Genomic DNA, 26640 nt, shown 5'->3' with positions numbered 1-26640 from the left:
TCTGTTTTAGCTTACTGGTCAGCAAGGAGCTCATGTTATTGGTCAGACACTGTCGCAACGAAGCGTTGACCTTGACTTTGTTTTGGACGAAGGATTTTATTATCTTAAAGACCTTGTAACTGGTGTTACCTCGTATCCTGTTGCTATGTAAGTACTTTTGAAGCGTTGTATTATCAGTAGTTTTCCTGGAAATTAAATTAGTACTTTGCGTAGAATAAACATATTATCAAAATTCTAATCGGGGAAACATGTATGGGCCACACTAATTTGCTTTTATTAATTATATTTGATATTATAAACGATATGTGGCACTTATAAGAGACTGGCACTAGTGTGGAAAAGAAAAATCTCCATGCCATATAGCATTTGGTAATCTTTTTGTGCCAATACTAAACTACTGCCCACTTGTTTCTTCAAAAATTAATTAGCTCTTAATTAATTAAAAAATAAATTATTACTTTGCTTAGAATAAACATATCATCAAAATTCTCATCGGGGAAACCTGTATGGGCCACACTAATTTTATTTTTATTAATTATGTTTGTTAGTATAAACGGTATGTGGCTCTTAAAAGAGGCCGACACTAGTGTGGAAAAGAAAAATCTCCATGCCATATAGCACTTGGTAATCTTTTTGTGCCAATACTAAACTACTGCATACTTGTCTCTTCAGGTAATTCAAACTGTAGGGGAAAATCAAAGAAGGCAAATTTTGTCCCTAGTTGACTTTCAAGCTCAAAGTTAATTAGCCTACATAACCAGCCAAGATTTTCTCAAGCTAATCTAGGTGGATGGTATATAGACTAGATTCTGGATTTTAACGATATAAAAGAATAGATTAAATTCAAATTTATAAAAAGTTCTAGGTTTAATTCTATAAAACTAGAGAATAATTATGTCAGTTATCCCATTTTCTTCGAAATTTTCCTCTTTTTCCGTGAATTTTCAGACGCTATATTATTTATGGCGATAGAGTTTTTCAATTTCTATCTTTCCATGTTAGATCGGCAAAGATCCAACTCTTATCAGTTTTTCATTCTCTTCGGGCGAACTAAAACCGCAGAGAACTCAAAACTCCTTAAATCTCGTTATTTTATTTTCAAATTCACCTTCTTTTGATTTATCTTCTATAGTTTTTTTCAAAAACACTGTCTAGATTTTTAACAACCATGTCTAGCTTTTCAAAAAAACAAATTATTTATCTTTATTTTAGGGCATTTATAAACTTGGGCAAAATAAGGCAAATAAATTGCCTTAATTGGGCAATTTTAAGGCAAAATAAACTTGAAAAAGGTGTTAATTCTTGTTAATTTTTGTTTTTGAATCTGTTGAATCTACAAATATTGCAGATTTATTTTCTGTGTGGGCTGAAAGGTAATAGACCAAGTATTCAAAAAGAAATATATTCAACAATACTTAACTCACCCACCGAAGACAGATTTTGTACAGTCTTGAGGTAGGGAACAAGGATTTTGAATCAAGAGAAAGATATGACAACTGACAGCCCAATGGGTTTCGTTGATGCTTAATAAATTGTATATTATTATATCGTTTATTAATTATATGCTCCTGGTATGAACTAATATAGTAATTCCCTTTTTAATAGTCACCTTCAACCTTATATAGTAGCTACCGTAGCCTTTATAGTACCCAATATATTATTATAATCAATTTAGTAATAATCTTCATCATTTTTTGTGTCTGTTGGACTGGTTAAAGTCGATTTTTTTTCTGATTTGCGTTACAATCTTTTTATCCTTTTTTTTCTCTATCTCTGTATTAAAGCTTAAATAACTAGTGTGTTTTTCATCTCCTGTACAGACCAGGAAGTCATTTTAGAGATTAGTTTCAGTATATGTGTGATGATTTTAATCATTGTGAATAAAATATATATAATGTATATGTATGTTGTATATATGATGATTTTAATCATTGTGAATAAAAGTCTTTCCTTATGCTATACTGATAGTGATAACTTTGTCTGTCTGTCTGTTGTTGAATTGCAAAGATTATTTGTGATTCTAGGATCGGAATATCGGAAAAAGGGTGGCTTGAACTTGAACTATCAACAGCTATGCCCCCGGGACATTGCAGTATCCCTCCGCTTGAGTCCGCCTTGGGGGTATTAGCAAAAGGAGTTGCAAATTTGGAAGCAAATAGACATCCGTCTATGTTTGGAAAAGGGCCAGAATATGACATGTTTTCATCTATAGCTCCCTATGTAAGTCTGCACTTTTTTATTATTGGAGGGGGGAGGGAAGCATTTTTTATGAGGTCGCATTTTTAAGTAAGGCTGTACTCTTACCGTTTGATTGGCTATTACTAATGCTCGTGTATATCGTTTTAGTTTCTGAGGGGGTTGCATGAGGTTTTTATTGAAATTTTCTTTTAATAAATTCTTTTTGTTTATTTAAGCCATTGTTAGAGGGGTCATGACATTCCCCCTCCTGTGTTTGGCATCGCTACCATTGGACTGCAATCTTTTCTTTTCTTTATATTTAATCTAACTCTTAATGCAGGCTTAGATGTTTCTATACCATAGAAAGAAAGTTAAGAAACCCTCTGCCTTTTAGGGGGCTGAAAATAAATCATGAAAAAAAAATAAATATTTGTATTTTGAGCTACAATCAAACAATATGTCGAATCTTTGTAAAATATGTAAATCGTTAAAGTTAATCGTTAGAGTTAAATATGTAAATCGTGAATATGTGAGCGTGGAATATACTCATCCTCAAAAAGAAATGCGAAACAGTTTATGAAAGTAAATAAAATTCAATAAAAAGGTAAGTGAAAAAATAAACAAAAAAAAGACATTAAAGTAGGGATATAGTACATAGGAAATATTTCATAATATATTAACTAGATAAACTATTCTATTTGACTTGATTGTTGAAATAAGGTATTCGAATTTATTGTGAAAAAAAAACAAGGATAGCCAATGCAGGGAAGATGTAAAAATTCGAATAGCCAAGGTCGAGAATCTTTTTTTCTTTGTTTGTAAAGGTTTGGAAGGATAGGAAGATAAGTGAACCAAGATTAAAATATTGAAGGCTAGAGTGATCACAGTAGTATAGTAGTACACAGTAGTAGGACATATAGTAGGACAGTAGTAGAGTAGTATAGCCAAGGTCGAGAATTTTTTTTTCTTTGTCTGTAAAAGTTTGGAAGGATAGGAAGATAAGTGAACCAAGATTAAAATATTGAAGGCTAGAGTGATGACAGTAGTATAGTAGTACACAGTAGTAGGATATATAGTAGGACAGTAGTAGAGTAGTATAGCCAAGGTCGAGATTTTTTTTTTTCTTTGTCTGTAAAAGTTTGGAAGGATAGGAAGATAAGTGAACCAAGATTAAAATATTGAAGGCTAGAGTGATGACAGTAGTATAGTAGTACACAGTAGTAGGACAGTAGTACAGTAGTATAGCCAAGGTCGAGAATTTTTTTTTCTTTGTCTGTAAAAGTTTGGAAGGATAGGAAGATAAGTGAACCAAGATTAAAATATTGAAGGCTAGAGTGATGACAGTAGTATAGTAGTACACAGTAGTAGGACATATAGTAGGACAGTAGTACAGTAGTATAGCCAAGGTCGAGAATTTTTTTTTTCTTTGTCTGTAAAAGTTTGGAAGGATAGGAAGATAAGTGAACCAAGATTAAAATATTGAAGGCTAGAGTGATGACAGTAGTATAGTAGTACACAGTAGTAGGACATATAGTAGGACAGTAGTACAGTAGTATAGCCAAGGTCGAGAATTTTTTTTTCTTTGTCTGTAAAAGTTTGGAAGGATAGGAAGATAAGTGAACCAAGATTAAAATATTGAAGGCTAGAGTGATGACAGTAGTCAAGCAAGTGTAGCTCTGAAATGCGGGCACTTTGAAAAACGCAGAATGATTTGTTAAAAGTTTCCCAGAGGAATTTTTTTCCCAGAGGAATTTCCCAGAGAAAATTGCCTACAGATAGTTCTTGATTCCGGTTAGACCGTATATCAAACAAAAGTTGTGCGAAAAACGGGATTCTCTTCACTATCTATTGCTGTACTAAGAGAAAGGTTGAGATGGGTGGTGCATGGTTTACGGATGAATTATCCCAAATCCCAAAAGATTATTCTATTTTGTGATCCATCTAGAGCATAATGAAAAGAAATGGAAAGGATTCTGTTTTCTTCTGATTTTTCAATAGAATAGAAGCTTAACAAGATATATGATTACAATAAAATACTTCCCTCCTCCGTTTAGTGACTCTCTGGAAGCATTCAAATCTGAGCCCATTTCTAAAAATTTCATTTGCCCAGGCTAAAATATTACTGTCCAAGAGATTAGGTGAAGTCAATCAGCTAACGCAATATTGGATGACAATTTGGGGGATTTTCTTCCAAAAACCTGTTCTATTTGATCCTGAACTGTTAGAAAAAAAGAAAATATTTTGTGCTTTCCTTTTGTCCCCAAAAGGAAGAAGTGGGAAGAGGTCGTAAGGAAGGGTTTAAAAGACATTAGGACTTCTTGGTAGGAGTAAAGAGCGAAGCTTTGATTAAGTTGATGAGGTGGAGGTTTACAGATTTTTTTGGCCTGGTGGTTAGTGCTGCGGCTCGGTGCTGTTCTGAGCCATTAATAGTAGTAGTAGTAGTAATCATCTGTTTTTGTTTCTGTTCAGCGAAAAGGGGTAACAATAAGTCTTAGGCAATTTGCATTACAATAAATACAGAACAGACTACGATGTTAGTTCCTTTGAAATAGTACAAGTAAATTGACTAAATTTTTGAGAATCTGCCATTCTAGGCTGAAAATAATTAAATAAATAAGTTTTTTATATTTAATAACATACATTTTATATTTTATGTTATATTAAATTGGTATAAACTTACGTAACAGTATTTAATTTATATGAATTTAATATTTTCATTAAGATTTTTAATATTTAAATAATTAATACAAATAAATAAAGATCGCTAGTGATAATTGAGTCCTGGAACCCACACTTAAACAGAAATTTAAAAAAAGGTTTAAATGTAACAAAATTGTTGTGATTATATCAGACAATTTGACTTTCTCCCCAAGGCCATATGATCAGTAATTTTTCACTTCCTTTCTATAACTTGTCTCCTCATTCGCAGGATTAAAAAAATTATGCAGGTTTTTTTTTGGTCAATCTCATGGAATAATGTTTTGTAAATAAATTTTTTGTAGTTGTCCAACAACCCAAAACAAAAACAGATAAAACTGTTGTAACTAGATTAGATAATTTGTCCTCCTACTCAAGCCTACCCAGCCTACCCAGCCTACCCCTGCCTACCTACTTCCTACCCTTTTTTTTAGATATCTATCGTTTTAATTATCCCGTCATTGCAATACCGTATTAACTAGATTACACTGGAGTTTTGCCTGTTTTCGTGTTAATATTAGAGAATAATTCATGGAATTAAATTTTATTGTCGGGACTAGAAACAAACACAACAACAAAAGCTGTTGCGACCATATCTTGCAATTTTTATTTTCTACCCAAGGTTTGATTTTCGTTAATTTTTTAATTATTTTCCTTTGATTGTCTCATTATTGCAAATAAATCATAAAAATTATATAGAAATTCATTTATTCCTTTTTATTGATATTATAAAATAATTTTTTTTTATTAAGTTTTATGTTTAAGCAACAACAGAACAAAATAATAACAACTATCAAAGCTGTCGTGACTAGGTCAGACAATATGAATTTCTGCCAGGGTTCTTTTTTCTGAAAGCTTTAGAACTCTGTTCTTTCTCGTGCAACGCAGTGCTAAAAAGATTATAAAACATTTTAAATTGTCTCCTTTTTATTTATCTTGAATAATTTATAAAATAAATTGTTGTGACTGACAACAAAACAACTAAGAAAAAAACACAACAAAGTTGGTGTGACCGGATTAAATGATTCAACTTTCGGCCTAATAAAATGAATTACGATATCCTTTTATTGTTAATTAGTCTTGTAGAATTGTGTTCTGTAATTAAATTTTATAAGTTTGTAGAGAATAGATAGGCCGACATACTGACAAATGTTTTTCCATCCAACCTGATCTATAGCGTTCTACAACATTATCTTGCTTTATTTGTTCCGTCTACCAGACTAAGTTTTTCTAATTAATTCATAGCCATGCAAGTTCCTGACACTAATTTATATCGATACTGATTCTCATTCTATTAAAAGCTAGAAAATTTGATTTTTTTTTAAATTAGAGTAGTTAGCAAACGTTTTAGCTTAAGCTTTTTTTTTTAGCTAAATTTTGATTTTAGCTATATTAAACTTTTCAGCTAAAATTTTAGATTAGTTAGCTAAAATTCGATTAATTAACTACAATTCAAAATTTTAGCTTAAAACTGAGCATAACATGCGTTATTCTTGTCCATATGCATTATTTGAAGCTCAGTAGAACTTCCTTTTCTGTTGGTTGAAGTTAAGAAAAAAATCTCTTAAAAATGTCAAATCAAACGCATATACAAAATAGTTGTCAACGCCACAACAGTGTTGCCAACGTGGTACTCTTGTAACATTGTTGTTGCAATTTAGAGGTCCTTATACAATGCGGTACATTCGGACATTTCATGGTGCAATCCCACATTTCATATAACTTTGGATACAATTGGGTACATTCTCAAGTCACCTCTTACAGATTTCAGCAAAACAGGGATTTTCGTCGATTTGACACAAAAGAAAAATCTTTGAGAGGTACAAACTATTCATCACACAAAAAACAGCGCCAAAATTGGCTTCTGAAAAAGTAGGAAGATGAGAAAGTAGAGGTTTGTAGTTATAAACCTCTTTCTTTTGAAAAAAGAAAGATCGCTTGTCTTTCCGTGTATCCTATTAGTTTGTGAAATGGAAACTGGCGTATAATGCCTTAATTTTGCTATAAAGTATGTTTGGTACAATTCGGCCAGGAATCCGGTGCAATTTATCTCAAAGCGTTGGCAATGCTGCACTATAATGTATGTAACAACATATTTGCGAATATATAACTAAGATCAGTACAATGTGTAATATCCTTTTGAATGTTGTATTTTGAGAACTGCCCGAAATTTTCTCGGCTTTATATCACTACTATTATAAATGTGTTTGGTAAAATTGTGACTTACAACGGGTGCCTATGAAAATTGCAAAAATTGATTTTTAATCATTCAAATTTATTAATTAATTTCAATAAAATGCAACTTTAATAGAGTTGATTCTTTTTTTAGGCTGACCCTTTCTACCGCTATTTGTTCGCGAACCTGTGGCTGTTTCAGCCACTTTTTGTGCGTGTGCTTAGTCAAAAGCCAGTTACGGATTCGTTCCACAGGACAGCAACGGCCATCACAATTTTCCAAAGTGGCTATAAGGTACGCATGGCATCTGTGTGATGCTATCACCCAGTGATGGCATCTGTGGGGATGGTATATGTGTTTTGTGGCTGAACAGTTTATTCTTTTATCCCCCTCTCCGTAATTCCCCCTCTTCCTCCTCTCATGACCTCTCCATGCCTCCCATCTTCTCTCTTTACCGAGCTTTATAATAAGAAGTGATTATCTATAATCTTATGCTAGGCTTGTAAGTTATGTAAATTTATGTAAAGCTTATGTTAGGGCTTACCTTATACTGGTAGTGTTCAGAAGATGCTATAAGCCAAAATCCAATGCAAAAGTCAGTGACATACCCAATGTTGTTATTCGAAAGCTAATATGGAGAATGTGGTGCCCCTTCTGTAATCTATAAGAATATATTTTATAATAAATAAATAATAGTAAAAATTATAAATAAATTATAAATTTAGCCACTTGACTGTGTACCAGCTCTTCCTTAGTGTTAATTTTGGTGTTATTTGCCATTATGTGCCAACTGTTATTGAAAAACAGTTACAAAATATCTGAAACCAACAAAATTACTGAACTTTTGTCCATATGCTAAGGCTATATAGTCTACAGAAATAAGAGATGGGGAGGGATTGGAAAATAGATAGATTGTAAGCTACTCAGATAATAAAATGTTTATAACAATTTTATTATTATTATTTATCAATATTTATTGTTTATTGCTTTATTTCGTTTATTAAAAGTTTGTAAATGTTTATAATGGCCATGGATGAAATTGGCGGGGATCTAGAAGATATAGCTAGACGGTATAATAGTAAAATATTGTACTGGTATGTTGATAAATTCAAAGGGAGTAGTCAATCCAGACTTGTCCCAGCTAAAGATAGGAACGGGTCACAACTAGTGATAAAGAAAGAGTTAAAGAGAGATTAACACATTTTGAGAATGTGCTAAGCCGAGATAGACTTGCAGGAAAACATATAGAGGAAAATGAAAAAGTTTGTGATACCTTAGATGTGAAGGAAAATTTGCTTTGTGAGGAAGAATTAGCGACAGTAATAAAAAGATTAAAAAATAATAAGGCTTCGGGTGCTGATGGTAAGGTAAATAAATTTCTTAAATATGGTGCCTCTGAGGTTAAAAGTAAGCTACTGAAGATTATAAATATTTTTTTTTAAAGGGGAACACACCTAGTGAGTTTAGGAAAACCTTAATTAAACCACTTTATAGGAAAGGTGACAATAGTGAGTGTGGTAATTATCGGGGCATTAGTCTGGTCTCTCTAGGTAGCAAACTACTTAGTAATATATGATACTTTTTACACTGAGAGATGCTGTAGACAAAGTTTAAGAAAAGGACACTACAGTTTTAGAAAAGGTAGAGGATGTGTCGACCAAATTTTCATTCTTAAGTTAATAATTAAGAAGTGCCTGAGTTGTCAAACACATTTGATCCTCAGTTTTATAGATTATGAGCAAGCGTTCGATTCTGTTGATAGAAGATCTTTAGCAAAGGTCTTATCCTTATATCGGATATCAGACAAATACATTAAAGTGATTAGTGTTATGTACGAAAATAACACTGCTGCGGTTAAGGTAGGAAATGATGTTTGCAGCTGGTTCTGTGGTAAATCAGGAGTTAAACAGGGCTGTGTTCTATCCCCCTTTGTATGGATCATTTTGATGGACTTCGTCTTAAGGAGCACAGGAAAGGAAATGGGAGACCACGGAATCAAATGGGGAGGGAAAACTCTCCTGGACTTAGATTATGCTAATGATTTAAGCATCCTTGATGAAAGTATGAGCAAGATGAATGAACTTTTAGAGGTTTTAAGTTCAGGGCTCTGGCATAGGTTTGAAAATTAATGCTAGGAAGACTAAGCCACTAAGGCTAGGAATAGGTGAAGATGAAAAGGTGAAGTCGAAGTTCAACATTTTATAAAAGCTCCAAGCGATCAAATAGCTATAAATAACGACATTAGGGTTTATATAGATGTTAGCAAAAAACCTGATACTGCATCAGCTTCTGTTGAAAAATAAAGGTTCGGCGTTATATTTTTATAATGATAAAGACAATCCAAGCCTAAAGTTAAAGGTCCAATAACAAAAAAAACGTAAGTTTACGAAAGCACTAATTCTAATTTAAGGTCATTTAAAACGTTTAAGGGGCTGATTAGTGAAATAAATGATCAATATATGTGGTTAGAAAGTGAGAATCGCAAAAGCTAAAGAAAAAGGCATGGAACAAACGACAGCAGGAGTCACACTGAATTGTACACGAAATTTTTAACGATTATCTCTGTTTGGAAACTGGAAAAGATCTATTTATTATCTATAACGTCTTCAGAAATTACCTGAGAAGATGTATGAATCTAAGCTGCTAAGGCAAAAGGCGTGACAAAAAAATTTTCTGAGGTAAAGAAGAACAAAAATGGACAATGAAATCTACGGTTGTAAAGCAAAGAACAGCGATCGATGCACAAAAACGATCAAAATAGGTCAGGACTTTAAGAAAGAATTCGTATTTTTCACAGGGTGGCTGTATCGAATCTGTGGTGACGTCATGACATCAAGAAAAGGCTTTAAGAAATAATTCGTATTTTTCACAGGGTGGCTATATCGAACCTGTGGTGACGTCATGACATCAAGAAAAGGCTTTAAGAAATAATTCTTATTTTTCACAGGGTGGCTGTATCGAACCTGTGGTGACGTCATGACATCAAGAAAAGGCTTTAAGAAATAATTCGTATTTTTCACAGGGTGGCTGTATCGAACCTGTGGTGACGTCATGACATCAAGAAAAGGCTTAAATTGTCTGTGGTTAGAAGACACACGACAACGAGAATCCACATATAGAAGCCTGCCGTGTGACAAGGCCCAGTGGCGAAACCACCGGACTCCCGGCACTATAAATATATTTCCATTATAGTTATTCAATTAATAGAAATTGAAAAATGTCACAGTGTGCTCATAGGGCCTTTAGGTCTCTCATATATGTTGACTTTAATTGTATAGTTTCCATCAAGATCCTATCTTTTCGGAGTGAACTTAATTCTCTATCTCTAAAACTAAAAAAACATTCAAACTCTTATAGCTGTTAACATAAGATTATAACATTGTTAAGGTTATTAAATTTTGTAGATTTAGAATCAGCATGAATAACAGATTTTTTGCTGCATATGCTGTAATCGACACTTTTTAAATTTTCGGTTTCCTTTGACATGGCCTACTCGTTACTTATTGTGTAGTACTAGGAGCTATTTGACCTAAAGCTTTCTTAAATCTGAAGGAAGGCTACTACACCCTCTTTTGACTCCTGTTTTTCATATTTATGCTCAGTATTTGTAAAACAATGCTTCAACATAGGTATTCGTTCTTTTAGAAAAAGTACCTGTCGAATGTTTACTAGGAGGATGAGGGTTGAAAAAAAATTACAGGGTTATCATTTCCACGGTTTTAGAGGCAGATTTATCGAACAGATCTGTTGTATAGGGACGCCAGTAGAAGGGTATTGGCGCTCCCTGGGAAACAAAAAGACAATAAACATTGTACATAAAATGGAAATAGAAAATGCTATCATTTAATTTCTGACTCGGGGGGTAGTTCTCCCACGATTGTTTCCATGTTGTTACGCTTCTGGGTGTTTTTTTTCTTATGTATAATATATATATATATATATATATATATATATATATATATATATATATATATATATATATATATATATATATATATATATATATATATATATATATATATATATATGTGTGTGTGTGTGTGTAAACATATGTGTATATATTGGAATTTTCATAGCGGAATTTCCTTTTGATGGTTCCATTTTTATTGCACAAGAATTCTTGTATAGCTTGAATAGTTTGGCTTATATTGGTTGTACACGCACACTCACACGCACCAACTAGATTTTGTATATAGATATCTCACGGCAGGAAAGTATTGAATTATTATTTTTCAGATAGCCAGCTCGTTGAACTTATTTTCGTTTTAATGGAACCCCTTTATTATCGTTATTATTATGGTTTTAGAACAATGTTATTCCTGGTTTTGCGAAAGCAATTGTGAACCACAGAGTTCACCCAGCTCAGACGCTAGAAGATGTTATAGCTCATGACAAGAAAGCAATTGGGGATGAACGGGTTGAAATTCGAGTTAGAAAATATATTCCGCCCATGCCTATTTCACCATATGGAGAAGAAGAAGAAATTTATAGACTTATTGGCGATACAGCACTTCAAATATGTCCAGATTGTGCAGTAGCCCCGGGTAAGACAGTTATTCGGAATTTTGTTAACAATAAACTTAACAAGGGCTTGGAACAAACATATATTTATTTATGTGTTTGGTTCAATACGAAACCCACACAAGCTAAGATTCACAAAGTAATAAACAAAAGAAAAAAAGACGTTGACAAACAAATTTTTGAATCAGCATTTAAAATCAAAATCGCACAAGAAAAAAAAAAAAAAAAAAACAATATCGCTTTGCCCCTTACTCAGGAACATACAACTAGTAAACGAATAAAAGTTAGAAGAATTGCTGTTGCAAACTATTTGTCGCCATCTACGTAAATTGAAGTCATTATTTTCCAAAACAAATAAATGCTCATGTACCTAGAACAATGAACATTTAATCTGATCGTTTAAATGGGTTAATCTGAAACTTGAATATACATCTAAATATTGAAAAAAGAACAGGAATCAAATTTTACCTTCTACATAAATTAAGATAATTATTTTTTTAATAACAAATAAATACGCAAAGTACCTAGGCCAGTGAAAATTAAATTTAATTATTTGAATGGGTTAAGCTGAAACCTACATATATTTTAAAATATTAAAAAACAGGAATCAAATTTCACCATCTACATAAATTAAGATAATTATTTTGTTAATAACAAATAAATACTCAAAGTACCTAGCCCAGTGGAAATTAGACTTGATGATTTGAATGAGTTAAGCTGAAACGTAAATATATTTTAAATATTAAAAAAAAAACAGGAATCAAATTTCACCATCTACATAAATTAAGATAATTATTTTGTTAATAAAAAGTAAATACTCAAAGTACCTAGGCCAGTGAAAATTAAACCTGATTATTTGAATGGATCAAGCTGAAACGTACATATATTTTTAAATATTAAAAAAAAAGGAATCAGGTTTCATCATCTACATAATTATCAACATCTACCTTTACATCAATATCACCATCCATATAAATTTTGATACTTATTTTGAAAAACGAATAAATGTTTAAAGTACCTAGGACAGTGAAAAGTAAATCCGATTGTTTGAAACGGTTAAGTTGAAACGTACGTATATATTAAAATATGGAGAAAAACCAGGTATAAAATTTCACCATCTACATAAATATCACCATCTAGATCTCCATTAATATCACCATCTACATTAATTGAGATAATTCTTTTCTAAAAAAAATAAATGTTAATAGTACCTAGGACAGTGAGTATTAAATCTAAGTTGAAGTGTATACATATCTTAAAATATTAAGAAAAATCGGGAACTCACTTTTTAGTGAAAAGTCCTACTTATTCAGTTTGTGATAGTAGCAGAGGCCAAATTAAAAAACTTAAATGTTTGTTAAAAATCAATAGAACATAAGTTATAAATACTTGATACTACACAACTTAAGGCTAACACCTTTGAAGGACCAGTTACCTTTTGGAATCAATAGATCGTTAATTTTTGAATTTCTATGGACGAAAAGCGTTTTCAAATTTAATGGATTTGTTTTGCTTCTTCATTTTCATGATTCATCGTGAGAGCACGAACGATTATGTAATACTGACCGAAATGTTCCACCACTTTGTCAGTTTTGGGTCTTCAGTGCTCAGGATATAAATATTAAACAGTAGCGAAAATTCCTATACTCTCCATCAAAGATTTTTGGGGCACGTCAGTTGCTCGCCTTTCTTCGTGACTCCACCTTCGCGCCCGCGCAATGACAATTTTTTAGTGCAATAAGATGGGATTGTGGTACACCTATTGCTCTGACGTATTAGTAGCTTCCCTTTCCGCGCGCTGTAATCTGCCCCATTTCTGAACCAAATTTTCGCTACTCTTTAATATTCATACTGTTTTAATCCCCGAGTGGGTTCCAAGTCGGGGCAGTACTAAAATTTACAAATTCTCAAACTGTGGATAGCAGATTGTGGGGCTTAGGAAAATCAATAAGTTAATTTAGATGACATGATAGTATCTGTTGTCGTATACACAGACCACCTATAAAATTACTTGCTGCTCAGAAGATCAATCCTCGAAGATGGTCAGTACAGTAGTTTAGATGGTATGATAGTTATTTTATGTTTATATGGCGGAAAAATATATTTATTCGTTGACAAGCTACCTCCACTCCTCCCTGCAAGTTTTAAAACATAAAGTCATATGGGGGAGCGGTGCAATTTTTGAGGACACAACTCATTATTTTGTCGTTTACCTCTAACTATTTAAATTATGAGGCTCCATAATTGGCACAGGTAACAAATAAAAATGCCAATTTACAAAAAAATAATATCTAAACCTTGAGATCCCTCAAGACTTAAATGTATGGAAGAAAAGTGGATTGTTACCTGATTAGATCCTATTTAACAGCTGACAATTCAACAACTACTTACACAGGGAGGTACAATCGTAAGAGTCTGTCTAAATTAAATGTCTTCAGGAAAACTGGTTGACAGATAGCAGTCTATATTAGCCTAAAATTAAACCACATTAAACTTGAAAAAGCTTCACAGATTTGAAAATATGCGTTTTGTTGTTATACGTTCTTATGATTTGGACAATTCTTTTTTTTTGGGGGGGGGGGTCAAACTCTGAGCCTCTTCCCCAGAATACACGGCCTTGTCTGTCTCCCAATTTTCTGTCATTCCAGGCTTCAACTAATAGGAAACTCTCTTCATCCAACCATTTCTGAGAGTTTTTAGAAGATTCTTTATCTTTCCTGATATCTTTCACGTTAAACTATATAAAGAGCCATATTCCAAAGAAATAAAGTTCTATGATGATTTAAGCTCAAAATGACCAGAAATTACAAGTAAAGAATAAATAAAACCCAAAACGAACAGAAAATAAAATAAATGACCATATCAAATATAAAGTTAATGGATACTGACGCAAATGAATAAATAAATCTTAAAACGAGTAAAAATTGAACTAATACTCCGGTCATTTTCGTTTCATTGAAAACTATCTGTATTTTGAGTAGTGTGATATTGTTTTTCAAAAGAAGGACAATGGACAAAAATATCAGCATGTTCTAGTGATATGAAAGTAAGTGAAGGACTAACATTCAATCTTTCCTTACGTTACTCTCTCACCTCATTCGGGGCAACCTAATTTTTGTTTGGAGCTAGACGGTTGGCCGACAAAGACAATTTTTGGTAATCTGCCATCCTTCATCTATAGAACGTTTTCTAGCCATCTCATCCTTTCTCGCATTATAGCCCTAGAAAGCGGCATTGAACTATATTTTTCGCACAGCTTACTCTTTGGGGTTTGATCAGTCAGTTGGGTACCCAAAACAATCCGCAGGCGATTTCTATGGAAAATATCTAGCAAATCCTCCTCCGTTTTTTGCAGTACTCTTGCTTCTAAGTTATACTTGTGTACTGACATCACTGTAGCTTGCAATATTATAATCTTCGTTCCCAGACTTATCCTCCCATTATTCCAAACTTTTTTTAACTTTGAAATAACACCCTGAGTCTTGACTATTCCACTTTTAACATCGTCACTGTTCCCGCCGTCTTAACTAATAATGGTGCCTAGATGAGTGAAGCTGCCCACTTGATCGATCTTCTCATTACCCAACATCACCTTTGGATCTGCTCTTAATTCTAGTCTTAGCGACTTATTCTTCTTGACATTAATTTTTCAGACCCATTCTTGCACCCTGATTTTGCAAAACCTTTAAGAGTTCATTCATTTGGCTAACATTTATATATAAGATGCTTAAATCATCAGCATAATATAAGTCTAAGACAGTTTTACTTTCCCATTTTAATCCGTGTTCTCCCATTGCCTTTGCTCTGCTCCTTAGAACAAATTCCATCAAAATGAACAATATAAATGGGGATAGAAAGTAACCCTGATGAACTCCTCAGTGGATACGAAACCAGTTTCTAATGTCATTTCCTGCTTTATTAGCAGCAGTGTTATTTCCGTAACAATCACTTTAATATATTTATTTGGTATGCCATAAAAGGACAGGACTTTGCTAAAGCTCTTCTATCAGCTGAATTAAATGCTTGCTCATAATCCATTAAAAAGTAATATAAAGATACTATCTCACTATATTTTATTTTTACTTTTCAGTGTTAAAAGGAAATCTTTGTCACATTTGACTCATATAAAGGACACTAGAACTTTAGATTTCCAATCTAATGAGCCCCCTCCAAAGTTCATGCAAACCACCCCTTCAATATGAAGTGGCTTTGGAAAAAAAATAATTAGTAAGAATAAATTGAAGTCTTAGAGAGAGAGAGAGAGAGAGAGAGAGAGAGAGAGAGAGAGAGAGAGAGAGAGAGAGAGAGAGAGAGAGAGAGAGAGAGATCGGTATATTGAAAAACCATCGTAGCATAGCTAAATTCAGTTTTTTCACAAAAATCATACATTTAAACAAAAATCACACACTACGACTCAGCATTAAAAATTGATGTGAAGAAAGGCACAAATGAGTTAGCGTAACGATTAGTTCGTACTTTAGGGGTACAAGTTTATTTTGTAACCGAGTTCGGCTATTGGGAGGGGCTGGTTCGGGTAGTATTGATCGGTGGCTCTTATTGGCTAGGATGGATTTCCCAAATTGCTGAATAAGGTGTTCAAGCCGGACTTTAAGTGGAGATAAATTTAATTTAGCAAGGGCTTGATCATAGGGTTTGTCACGGTTTCGGAGTATAATCCTTGTTGCTCTTTTCTGGACGCAATCTATGTCGCGTAATAGGTACGCTGTGCGGATAGCAGATGGACCCCACACCGGGCACGCGTACTTGAGCAACGGGCGAACATAACACATGTAGGCATGGAGAAGACTTTCAGTATCACACCCAAAACGCCTCATTTTGGTAAGTGTCTGAAGGCTTGCGTTAGCCTTGTGGACGGTTAAATTAATATGGGCACTGAAACTACAGTCACTAGTAAAAGTTACTCCTAAGATTTTTATTTCGTTCATAATCGGGAAAGGGACTAGAGGCATATCTATATTCTGCTTCAGAGGGTTGAAACGAATTATCTTCGACTTGGCTACGTTAATGGTAACGTACCATTAACGAAACTACGTTAACTTGAGCATTCGGTCTTTAGCTGATCAAATAACTCGTCTGAAAACTGCTTTGTTATGATAGTGTTTTCGACCAGGTAAGCGAGCACTATGGACAGATCATCTACAAACTTGTAACGGTCATCGTGATGATTAAGTAGGGAATTAATTACAGCCAGGAAAACTATTCCAGCTAATTTCGTGCCTTGTTGGGGCCCCGCAAGAAGTATCTGACCATGATGAATCCGAATCGTTTTCGTCGAGTGCAAAGAATTTTTGTTTTCGGCCAGTTAAGAAGCCAAGTACAAGGCAAAGGGTGCGTCGTTTGGTCCCCATTTCCTGGAGATTCACGCCTGCAGTCAGGTGGCGGATTAGGTCAAAGGCCTTTCGGAAATCCACTGCGCAAATGTCGGCGAAATAGCTACCTTTTTTTAAGCCATTGGAGGACACAGTCAAACATCCGTACTAGGTAGATTGTAGTACTACACTTGGGGAGTCCACCGTACTGGAATTTATCAATGCGCCCATGAATTTGTTTCAGAAGAAACTTGAGTATAAAAGCCTCAGTTACTTTTGCCAAACAAGGTGTAAGTGAGATCGGGCGGAGATCGTCGCATGCACTAGGGGCACGCTTTTTCGGAATAATTCTAATATAGACCCTTTTCCACTGTGACGGGAAATAGCCAGAAGCAAAACACTCGTTAATGATACTGGACAGTGGTAATGCTATGAAGGCTGCATATTCACGTAGCAGTTTGGCAGGTAATTCACCTGGGTATGAAGATGTATTCGGTTTGATCTTCCGTAATTCCGTGTAAATGTCAAACTCACTGACTATTATGTTGTTCTCAGGCTCGCATTTTTCAAGTATGGTGGACTTTTCATGAGCCGTAATAGTTGGATAGGTAGTGCAGATCTTGGTGAAGAATTCACTAATTTCTTCTGCACTGATTATGGACCCACCATCATTGCTGATCTTTACACTTCTGTCAAAAGCTTGGCCGGCCACTTTTTTCACAGCGTTGTGCCACTTTTTGGGGTCTGAAGCAAGTAATTGGGAGGGCATGGTTTCACGACCATAGCGAGCTTTGGCTTTCTTTATCAAAGAGACTATTTGATTTCGCAATGGCTCTTTACCTCCCAGAAAATTGAACAAACCATCTTCACTTCTCATTTTTTGGTATGCTGGCCCATTTATTGGCTTCTTTTTGTGTCGTACCCAAAGATCAGGAAACTGGAACGGCAGTTCCAGTTTCCTATTATTCAGTTTACTATTCTTAGCATTCTATACCAGCATCCTCTACCATTCTATCCAGGCTACTGGCTTTCCGTCCCAGTTTTCCACACACAAAAACAAATTTAGATGTGGCTTACCGCTTTTTTTTTAATTAGAAACCAACTTTACTTCTTACATTTAGCAATAATCTAACTATTCCAGTACTTACAGATAAATTATGTTGATCCATGTATTTATTTTTGAAAAGTCAAACTTTAGAAGCCTTAGTTAATGATATTAGCAATAATCAAAGTGATACTCCCCATAAAGGGAGATCCACCTTTTTTTGGGTATCTGAATTATCAAGCCGCTACCCCGACTTCAAACTCCGATGCTGTCCCAGAAGTTTCAGTGATTCGGGTTATTTTGCTAAAGAAAACGGCATCTATTCTATTCTTCACTCCCCTACGGCATGGTAACTAGAAATCTACTATCTCGACTTTAGACTCGTTGGGGTTCCGGAATTAGTAAATTGCTACCTCGAAACTGCTGACTGGCACCGGAGGCCCAATTTTAGCGAGAACCCAAGTTTGACATCAAAGCAATAGTCATCAAAATAAGTCATCAAGAATTTTTAATTTCTGAAAAGTGGGCCAAACATCTTGGTCTGTGACTATGGTTTGATCTGGATGTCATGTTTGTATATCCATTTGTAATAATTGCTGACAAATCTTCATATTATCTATAGCTCATATAAAACCTAGAAACATATGGCCTGAATTTACCTCTCCATCGGTCTGTTCAGATAACCAAATAATCTTATTTCTTTTTTTCATAAAAATGCAAACAGGTATTGTTCAAACTACAGAAAAGGAGGAAATCTTCATTCGTCAGAAATACGATAATAAAAAGCATTTTTGAAAATCCAGGAGTCAAGGGTTAATGCCACAAAGCCCCCTCCCTCCCCCCTGCCAGTTGGTTCTCCTTGGCTGAATCCAAAAAAAAAGTAATCAAAGATATGACAAGGTCTATATCCAAATATCAACAATACTACGTTAGATGTTGCCGTGTAAATATGTTTCTATTACAGCTGGCAAATATTGTAATTTTTTAGGTATTTCACCTGCAAACACAGATTTGAAACACTATGTGAAGCTGACGAAGAAACTATACAGATTAGTCCCGCATTTGTTGATCCGATAACTTTGCCTGGTTTACATGGTGACGACGAGAGACTAGGTGTTCGTGATTACAAGAAAGTGATTGATTTTTACTTAAAGTTTATTTTAAACGCTGATGATTATCATTTATTTTTGAAAAAGAAAGATGAGTTGTAGATTGTATACTAATAAAAAAAAAATTCTATTTTTCATGTGTTTCATTTAGGGTAAATACTCGTATTCAGTCGGAACTAAATTTGGGCGTGGGGCAACCATTTTGCGTAATAGCTACTATGATTTATTGGTGGCAGAGATAAGCGGCAGTGGCACTTGTAAGGCTAGTAAGTAGAAAAGGTGGTATTTTAACAGCATTAGTAACGACCTGAAGTGAAATATGAACTGCACTTCTCTGTGGCCCTTTTGCCTATTGAACTTCGAACTTTTTCATTTTTTTTCGAAAGGGAGCACTGGAGAAATGACTGCCAAAAAGCTTTTCATGTGAACAACTGAAGGTTCCAAGTATTACAGTCATAATTGTAGAAAAAAATCTAAATTACGCGTGACTACAATGGCAATGATTTACCCCGCTCGTAATTTGTTAAGTTGAGAAATGTTCAACTTCCAAGCGTAATTTTTATGCTTGACCAATCAAAGGGAAAATTAGGGCATAATTTTTTGAAACGAAGAGGTGGAGCCTTGGAACAGCTTATTTCTTTACTGTGAGATGAGTCTGGCAAAATATACATTTCAAAGTCTATTCTGCAGTACAAGTGTGACATGTGACGTTAAAATCAAGGAAAATCATGTGACTGACCGTAGGTTAACAAAACGCTTACACAAAAAAAGTGGTTCTTTTCCACTTTCTAGGGTTTATAATTCGTGAGGACAGAAGCTTGCAGTAAATGATATGGTGCTTTAATGGTAGATAGCATTGCAGTTTCAGTCGCTATGAACAGAGTGCCATTAGTATCTTTCCAATTATAACTATAGAACTACTTAGATTTTGAAGGAGAAGATGCACTAATCATTGGGCATAGCAAGGAACACTTTAGAATTGGATGATCATCGTCAATTTTTTTCTTTATCAACGTCAACAACAAAACTGATCAAGAAAGCACTAAATGAAATCACGTGATCCAGGTTAGATTTGGGTCAACCTTCATTGTGAATATACGTGAGGGCCCGGTTTTTCACTGCGATATGATAGCCATTGGGAAGCGATTCTAACAATGTAACTGATTTGTCTAAATGCTAATACAAATCACAGTTCGAGTCATCGACAAGAATCCAACTCAGATTCTTGGAGACTAGACTTTCGAGAATGACTTAATACTGGAGCAGCACTTGGCAAATGCAGATAGAGAAGCAATATTGTGGTGATCAAAGGGAAGATAAACGTTCACAAGGTAATATTATTGTTTTGTATAGTCAGGATGTTAATATCAGAGTGAATCAGACAAGGCTAGTTGCACCGTCGAAAAAATCTGCCAAACCACCTGAAGGGCAGTCTTTCATTTTTCTTGCCTCATGGGTGAATAAATAGTGGGAGGGAGATCTCTTGAGATAGAAAATATTGGGCTTAGTAAGTAGATGCTCTTCCAGAAAAAATAGTGTCACTAGCTAGTAATTCATTTAGCAAGAGATATTTGTCCTTCGTACCATTCATGTTCAGACATGAAAAGTTAGCGTAAGTCATTTTGTAACTTTAGATATGGCTTTCTTATACACATAACATCTCAAACTAAATGACACATTATCTTCCGCAGTTAGCACACTTAGACAAAGTATTGCAAGGCCTATCTTTTGTATTGTTATTGGAGCCTGCATTTTGTTGTAGAGGGGCCAAACGGGCAATCGTTTACCATGTGTCTGGTGCTTTGGCATCGTAAACAGAACCTGGGTATTTCTTGTAACAGTGACTCGAAATAATTCGTATCTAAGAAAAAATCCATAGTTAAGAGCATTATCAAGGGCAGCTAATCCAAAAACTCAAGCCAAAAGGCACGTGAAGATACAATTTAAGCAGCCTTCCCAAATTGTAGGATTGCTGCTTAAAGATCGACAAAAGTAGTGCCACTAATGACATTTCTCACTATACCAAGCGATGTTCAATCTATGACTTAAGCACTAGTATTCGATAAGTTGGACATGGCTGATGCGGCAAGAAATATTACAGAACTTTTATCACGAGTGGCCACGAACCAGTGCTTTCTATTAGGGTTAGGTTTTACCGAGACAACACCCTCATGGCCAGCAAATGAATCGAGCTTATCCTTACATTAGAGCGGATCAGTGAGTCTAGGTCGTGGGTTTCTAACGACAACGGCAAATGATGGTTTGGCAGGGATGGGTCTAGTGGTATCAGGTTTGGTGGGCGGGTAAGAGCAGCTTTAGGAACGATAGAGCTATTAAGCAGTTTCAATTAATCTAGGCAAAGCTTATGATTGCATTGAGAGCTGCAAAGCTGATGCCAGAATAGCAGGAACTTCACATGGCGTTATAGTTACAAACGTTGGCATTTCGATACTCTCTGCGCAGCAGCGGGCAAGCACAGCCATAATATCATAAACATAATTGGCTTAGCATTTGATCCCTAGCGCCAAGGTATAGCTGCAGCAGAAAAGAAATTTTTAGTTTTTTCACTTCATTAATAGCTTTGGATTCAAAAAACTCTATTTCATGTTTCAGAATTGTGGTGCTATCCTGTCCCCTATCAGCACTATCAGCACTAACATTGCCCACTATCAGCACTATCAACATGTGCTGAATGAAGTTCAAAACAGGGCAGTAATAAAAGCCATCCCGATTTTCCTCAGACGAAATTTTGCGTAGATAGGAGTCAGAATTGTACGAACTATGGTTGAAGCCAGTTTAAATGCAATATATGTTAGTTCAAAATGTAATTAAATACCTGAATCTAGGTCAGTAGATCGTAATACTTTTAATCCGTATCAAGTTTTGTTTTGAAAGAAAAGAATGGTACTTAATTAATACAAGTTACTAAATTAATTGAGGTTTGAACGGAATTTCAAGTTCAATTTAATCCAAAAAAAAGGTGTTACCACGCTGATGGCTAAATGAAGACTAAGAAACTGCTTAGTTTTCTATCAGATTTTTTTTTGTAAATTCATATTCAAAATATTTCTGGCGTACCATGTCACCGTGCAATTGAAACTAATATGTAGACAACTAGCGAGTGGATAGCCTGCTTTACAAAGCCGTATTCAGGGGTGGGGTTAACAGGTTTAAATAGAGACGAAGGCCACACTGCTTTCTATCATAGATACAAACAACAACTGGAAAAACAGGGAATTGTTTTCTCAAGACAATGGAACCTTAACCCTAATAATATTTTGAGCCTATATCCAAAGGCCGTCTTCAGCAAAAGAGAAGAAAATATAAAATAAACTCACATAAAAATACAACCATAAAAATAATAATAACCAGTCCTAATTTTACTTCCCTGAAGTAGGAATGATTTGACTGTTCTTTTTCGTTTATTTTATCTTTAATGGTTGTATTTTAATGTTAATTTGCTTTATATTTTCATTTGTTATGCTGAGGACTGCCCTTTGATATAGGGTTGAAATATTCATTTAGGGCTAAGGTTTCAGTCTCCTAAGAAAAAACTCCCTGTTGTTTCTACTTGTAGTTTGTATTTATGGTTAATAGGATTGAGACCCCCCCCCCCCCCAAAAAAAAAAAATATGGTTAAAATATAATAAAATGCACACGTAAAATACAATAGTGCCTCAACTATGAAGTTTTAAAATGCAGTTCAATCCTTCAATTAGTGCATAAAAGTGGTTTTTACTATAAAAATAAATAGAGGCAAAACAAGTATTGCAACTTTGCATACAATGTCTCAATGTCTTTCTGAGCTTGTGAATTGGTTCATTTGCCTGGCAATCCAAACAGGCGGGCCCCCCTATTGAGCATTAGATGCTTATTGATGTACAAAGTCAGGTAACTTATTGGTCAATCAATATATAATGAATTTTTTGCTAGATCAACTACCTCTGCTTATGAATCGGGTTACTTGCCTGCCTGACACTCTAGGTAGCTGTGGCCCCACTTTTAGGTTTTGGACGCTTGTTTGCCTGTCATTCCAGGCAAAGGAAAGGGGCTATTTTTGAAAAATGAAACTTTCAGGGATGTGTCTAAATTTTTGTTAGATCAACTATCTGAGCTTATGAATCGGGTCACTTGCCTGCCTGACACTTCAGGTAGCTGTGGCCCCACTCTTAGGTTTTGGACGCTTGTTTGCCTGTTCTTCCAGGCAAATTATCGGTTCTTTGTCAACTCTAAATTCTTGGTCAACCTGCGTTAGACTCTAGGCGATCGGGCCTTTCCACAGCCTAATACGCAAGTATTTGTCCAATAAGAGTCATAGTTATTCCCGTCGTTTTCCCGCGCCATCTAACCAATTGCGGAGAACATTATATGTATTACCATTGGCCTGCGAGTCCATCTGACTTGTTGGTCATGTGTGAATCCTATGACACGGTATTTCACCTTTAGACTACAAGTAGCCAAGCCCATTAGGCTTAGGACGCTTTTTCACCTGTCATTTCAAGTAAATTCAGCCCCTCATTTTGACTATACATCTAGTGGACATTTTCTGTCACGCGTCAACCCAAAATCAATCTAATCTTTCATCCCTTAGTTCTAAGACTATCTACCTTAGTTCTGCCCTAGGAAAGACGCATGGACGGATAAATGATGGACTTATCTTTCAACAAGTGAAATGAAATCATTTTATACAATCCTAAAAAGGGCTTATGCCATATTCTGCCGCTCACCCACTCGGACTATCTATCTCAGCCTTTCTACAATTAAACCATGTCTGAATGCCCGCAACTACTCGATGTTAATTAAACATCAACGGACAATAAAGAAGAGTTTTACTCAAAAAGATGATCATTTTTTTAGGAGCCCTACTGGTTTTTTCTTCCACGATAGAAGACTATACTTTCTTTTCGAGTCATTTAAAAAAAAAAAATCAAGAAAGCAATGAATGCCTTTCTAGTTATCTTTATTTTTTACGCCTGCACACGTCGACACGACAATTCAAGGAAATATTTAATTTGGAGCCTTATAATATAGACGTGTTGATATTGGAGAAATTATATTAATGAAATAGGCAAATGAAAAATAAATAAAGATGAGTTGTTCTAAATATGAAAGTCCCAAATGCTAATGCTTTACAATCCTAACAAACGAATATTGTCTTTTGTGTTCAAGCTCATATGGTGGCTTTGCACTCTTGTAGTCATGAAAATGTAGCCGTCTTTCTAATGTTTTCAGATCAAGAAGATTAAGTCCCTAAGAAAAGGAATATGTTAAGGTAAAGAGGTGATGTTGGGTAACGAGAAGATCGGTCAAGTGGACAGCTAGTATCAATAAAGACGATGGGTGCAGTAAATATATTAAAAGTAGAAAAGCAAAGGTCTTGGGGGTTTTTTCAAAGTTCAAAAAGTTGGGAAGAATAAGATGATGAGTCTATGAGTGATGGTTAGAATATTGAAAGCTACAGTGCACAAGTATAATTATAAGGCATAGGTGCTGCGAAAAATATAGACGCACTTGTTAGGTGTTTCCCAAAGAAATATACCTAAGGATTGTTTTAGGTGCCCGACTGACTGATTGTATTTCAAACAGTAAGCTGTACAAAAAATGAGGTTCAGTCTTATATTCTATGACTACACTGCTAAAAAGGATGAGAGAGAGAGAGAGAGAGAGAGAGAGAGAGAAGAGGAGAGAGAGAGAGAGAGAGAGAGAGAGAGAGAGAGAGAGAGAGAGAGAGAGAGAGAGAGAGAGAGAGAGAGAGAGAGAGAGAGAGAGAGAGAGAGAGAGATCGGTATATTTAAAAACTATCGTAGCATAGCTAAATTCAGTTTTTTTGCAAAAATCATACATTTAAACAAAAATCACACACTACAAGTCAGCATTAACAACTGATGTGAAGAAAGGCACAAATGAGTTGGCGTATCGATTGGTTCGTACTTTAGGGGGTACAAGTTTATTTTGTAACCGAGTTCGGCTATTGGGAGGGGCTGGTTTGGGTAGTAGTGATCGGTGGCTCTTATTGGCTAGGACAAATTTTCCAAATTGGTGAATAAGGTGTTCAAGCCGGACTTTAAGTGGTGATAAATTTAATTTAGCGAGGGCTTGATCATAGGGTATGCCACAGTTTCGGAGTATAATCCTTGTTGCTCTTTTCTGGACGCACTCTATGTCGCGTAATAGGTACGCTGTGCGGATAGCAGATGGACCCCACACCGGGCACGCGTACTCGAGCAACGGGCGAACATAACACATGTAGGCATGGAGAAGACTTTCAGTATCACACCCAAAACGCCTCATTTTGGTATGTGTCTGAAGGCTTGCATTAGCCTTGTGGACGGTTAAATTAAAACGAGCAGCAATGAAAATACAGTCACTAGTGAAAGTTACTCCTAAGATTTTTATTTCGTTCACAATCGGGAAAGGGACTAGAGGCATATCTATATTCCGCTTCAGAGGGTTGAAACGAATTATATGCGACTTGGCTACATTCGGATACTACATTGGATACTAGGGTACATTCGAAGGACTATTAAAGCTTAAAACGAACAGAAGTTTCTCAGTACGTGAGGGGGGACATCCCTTTTCTCACTACTCACTCTATACGCTACAGTTTGGCTTTTTGCAACAGTTGTTTAAAAAGACCGAGCAAATACAAGAGCTGTTAAATTTGAATTAGAAGTAATTTTTAAAGAGCTTTAAGATTTTAGCGTAAACATCAAATTCTCCATGAAAATCTCACTCTCACTACAAAATTCTCCTGGTTGATCCCTCCCCCATGAAATATTGTGTGGTTTCCAACTCTTCCCCAGAGACTGAAGGGGCGTTTAATCTTCGAAAGCACAGCTATAGGACCATTTAAACTACGTTGAATCAAATGACTTTCTTAAAATTCTTATCAGATGTCTTTCGGAAAAAGGGAGTATGGGAAGAGGCTAGTTACCCTCCATTCTTTTTGGTCAGTTATAAAAGGTACTAGAGTTTTTGCTTTTGAGTTGAATGGGTCCTGTTTTGATTTTCAAGGATTATTGGTTTTATACGATTACCTCCGGATAAATAAATTAAAAACAACAATAAAACTGCATCCGATATCTTTCTTAAAGATAATCCCGCATTTATGTAGATAAGAGCTTAAAACCTCTACAATAGACTTCTATGATATGCTGATTCTGAAGGTAGGGTTTTCAGTAAGATTCTTTGACTTTTAGGGGTGTTCTACCTTTTTTCGAAATTATGGCAAATTTTCTCGGGATGCAACCTTTTGATGAGGAACATCAAAATCGAAAATTTTTACATATTTGGAATTTGCATAAAGCCAATTCTTTTGATGTGTATATTGTCATCAATATCTTGTTTTTTTTCTTAAGTTTCGGTTACTATTAGGGTGACTCGCTGTATACTTGCAGTTCGTTAGCAGTGTTTGATTGCCATAAAAGCAAGCAATGAATTTCAAATTGATAGCACGCGTCAACTTGATATTTGTGGCACTGGTATGTGATAGATTTGGTTAAAGTAAAATCAAATATCGAAAATATTTAAGGCTAGGCCTATATTTTTTCTGGTAAAATTTTAATCTTGGCCATCTTGCTTGAA

General features: G+C 35.1%; 2 protein-coding genes across 2 annotated transcripts in view; both read left to right on the top strand.

Annotated features, from left to right (window-relative positions):
• The window catches only part of LOC136037809 (N-fatty-acyl-amino acid synthase/hydrolase PM20D1-like), a 53022-nt gene extending 33836 nt beyond the window's left edge, over positions 1-19186 (top strand). The window contains exons 5-9 of the mRNA XM_065720642.1: positions 11-147; positions 2025-2220; positions 7205-7345; positions 11358-11595; positions 18936-19186. Coding sequence (XP_065576714.1) covers positions 11-147; positions 2025-2220; positions 7205-7345; positions 11358-11595; positions 18936-19024 — 801 coding nt within the window. The 3' untranslated portion in view covers positions 19025-19186. The remainder of the gene's footprint in view (positions 1-10; positions 148-2024; positions 2221-7204; positions 7346-11357; positions 11596-18935) is intronic.
• Positions 19187-19705: 519 nt separating this feature from the next.
• Positions 19706-26640, top strand: part of LOC136037847 (charged multivesicular body protein 6-A-like) — a 31165-nt gene continuing 24230 nt past the window's right edge. Inside the window, exons 1-3 of the mRNA XM_065720691.1 lie at positions 19706-19796; positions 21413-21525; positions 23063-23229. Of these exons, the coding sequence (XP_065576763.1) occupies positions 19706-19796; positions 21413-21525; positions 23063-23229 (371 nt within the window). The remainder of the gene's footprint in view (positions 19797-21412; positions 21526-23062; positions 23230-26640) is intronic.

The sequence above is a fragment of the Artemia franciscana genome, chromosome 17 (genome assembly GCF_032884065.1).
Source record: "Artemia franciscana chromosome 17, ASM3288406v1, whole genome shotgun sequence".
In the NCBI taxonomy this organism is placed as follows: domain Eukaryota; kingdom Metazoa; phylum Arthropoda; class Branchiopoda; order Anostraca; family Artemiidae; genus Artemia; species Artemia franciscana.
Note: the sequence above shows the minus strand (reverse complement) of the source record. Positions and strands in the feature narration are given on the sequence as shown.